Source organism: Sycon ciliatum, chromosome 10, assembly GCF_964019385.1.
Source record: "Sycon ciliatum chromosome 10, ocSycCili1.1, whole genome shotgun sequence".
Lineage (NCBI taxonomy): Eukaryota > Metazoa > Porifera > Calcarea > Leucosolenida > Sycettidae > Sycon > Sycon ciliatum.
In genome coordinates, this window is record NC_088652.1 from 10,375,371 (window position 1) to 10,377,700 (window position 2,330).

At 50.4% G+C, this 2,330-nt stretch overlaps 1 protein-coding gene across 1 annotated transcript; it reads left to right on the top strand.

The window, feature by feature from the left end:
- The first annotated feature begins 1,042 nt into the window (after nt 1–1,042).
- On the top strand, nt 1,043–1,498 carry LOC135826636 (cornifelin-like). Its single transcript, XM_065339238.1, has one exon. The coding sequence runs from the start codon at nt 1,043–1,045 to the stop codon at nt 1,496–1,498; it is 456 nt and encodes a 151-aa protein (XP_065195310.1).
- The last annotated feature ends 832 nt before the right edge of the window (nt 1,499–2,330 follow it).

Here is a 2,330-nt window from a genome sequence, read left to right on the forward strand (position 1 = left end):
TGTAGTGTCTGTACACAATGTACTACATGATGTACGTCGTGTCAACGTCATGGATGTGCGAATTCTGTTTGCTAATCCGTCTCATAACGCGAACTCCGTCACTGAGTTCGACTTTCCTTGGAGAGCGAACGCGAATTTCGTCTTGCTAATCGGTACCAAACGCGGTGGCAGTGGTGACATCTCGACGGAAGTAGCCTGCTGTGGCGGGGTGTCTGAGATGAGGTGAGGACGATCATCCTCAAGACATGACCCAGCACCCGGAAACGGTGTGCGAGAGTAGTTGCATGTAAAATTTTAACAGACGCATGTATGTAACTGTTCCTTCACTCTTCTTGCTTCAGGTCTTTGGGCAACTAAAAAGCTGTCGTTGTTTTCGCGGTGGTTTAATATACGATCTAAAAAGTTAAATGTACGGAAAGGAATTCGGCTACAGTGCAGTGTCCCAAAAACCGGGCCAGGGTTACCATGGTTACCTGACTTGTAGATCTACTGCCGGCACTGCACTAATATTGCAGTATTGGGTCTAAAAAAACATCTACCGGTAGATCTACGCGGTAGATCTACGAGTAGTCTACGTTTTGCAGTTTCGTAGATCTAGATTTTGTAGATGTGTGCCTAGGCGCCTAGCTACTAACTTACTAAGTACAGACAGTCAGTACATGACTGTATCGAAAAAGTAGGCGGATGTATTGTAGCGCAAAATGATAGCATGGTTTGAAGTGGCTAGGCTCGACAGCGAGTTTATACAATCGTTGTGTGACTGACTGTGAGTGTGGGCCCTGGCCTGTGGTGGCCTAGCCTAGCCTAGCTAGCTGGCATAGGTGCGAGTACGACGCGCCAAGTGGCAACGGCCTCGAAACAGGCGAAAGAGTGCGCAAGAGCGAAGTCGTGTTACTGCTGCTACTACACATCACAGTACATGTACTCAGAAGCAGCTGGGAAAGCTTGTTGTTTGGCTGCGTGCAAGAACTGCTTCTCCTTTCTCCTGTTTCCTGGTTTGTAGTGGCGGCGTTGTGTGCAGTGCGAGGCCGTTAGAACGAAGATGGCGACTACTACTGTTGTCCAGACCATGGGAGGCGGTGCAATGAGGAACTGGTCGACGGGCCTGTTCGACTGCTTCAACGACATCACCGTCTGCCTGCTGGGTTGCTTCTGTCCCGTATGCCTGCTTTGCCAGTCGGCGTCGCAGCTCGGAGAGAACGGCTGCTGCTTGGCCTGTTTTATTCCATGTCCGTATGGTCAGATGCTGCTTCGGGTGAAGTTGCGCTCTGAGAATAATATCCAGGGAAGCATCTGCGACGACTATTGCACGGTGGTTTGTTGCCAGCAGTGCGCTTTGTGCCAAGAAGCTCGCGAAGTGAAATACCTCCAGATGAACAAAGGTGGCGGACAGAGCTCGCTCACCGTCGTCACTACCCAGCCCCAGATGCAGCCCGTCGCGGTGCAGCCGGTCATGCAGCCAGCGCAGCCCATGATGGCCCAGCCAGCTTATGCCTAAACTAAACATTTCTGGTGGCGCGACGCGCGCTAGTAGTAGCGCTGTCCTGGTAAGTCCGTAGCCGGCGTTGTTACCGCGCGTGTCGACGAAAAAGCATTCACCAAGCTCCAAAGAGCGGAATGTCGGCTTGGTGCAGCTTCGGGAGAACTGGCCGTCTACGTGTTCAACAGATTATGGTTAGAAATTCTCCTCTGGAGAGTTCTATGATGGATGGCATTTTTGTGTCCCTTGGGAAACGCTCGAAATTATTATTTCCAGTGTTCCCCCTGGTGGGAATAGTGATTAGTGTGTGCGAGCGTGTGAATTATGCGCAGACTTAGTTTAGGCGTGCATAGCTAGCATTGTTCCTACCCTAGAACTATGAATGTATCCCTAGCTCTACTTGTCCTTTTATTCAACGCCTAGCGCGAGTGCTTATTGCCCCTGGTATTGTATGTTCTCCATCCTGGCATGGATTCTCCACCTTTTAGATTCATGCTCTGAACTACTGAAATGCCACGAAGACTCCTGCAGTATGACTTATTTTATGAGAGTCGAGTTAGCTGATTTTGATGTGGACGTTGCTTGCTGCATTGCAGGGAGCGGACGTTCACCGTTGTGATCGTCTCCGCAGTGTTGACTGTTGTGAGTGGAGGGCGTGAGGTGTAGAGACTACTAGAGTGCCAGTGGTACAGGACAGTGCTGCGCCGAGACTGGCAAGAAAGAGGGTTTCAGGGCTGTGTATATGTATACTAGTACCTCTGCTTCTGTGTGCACGATGTGGAAATGTTGATCTGACATGTTTTTTTATCGCAGACCCAGACTAGGCAGGCACCACGTAGATCTACCAGTC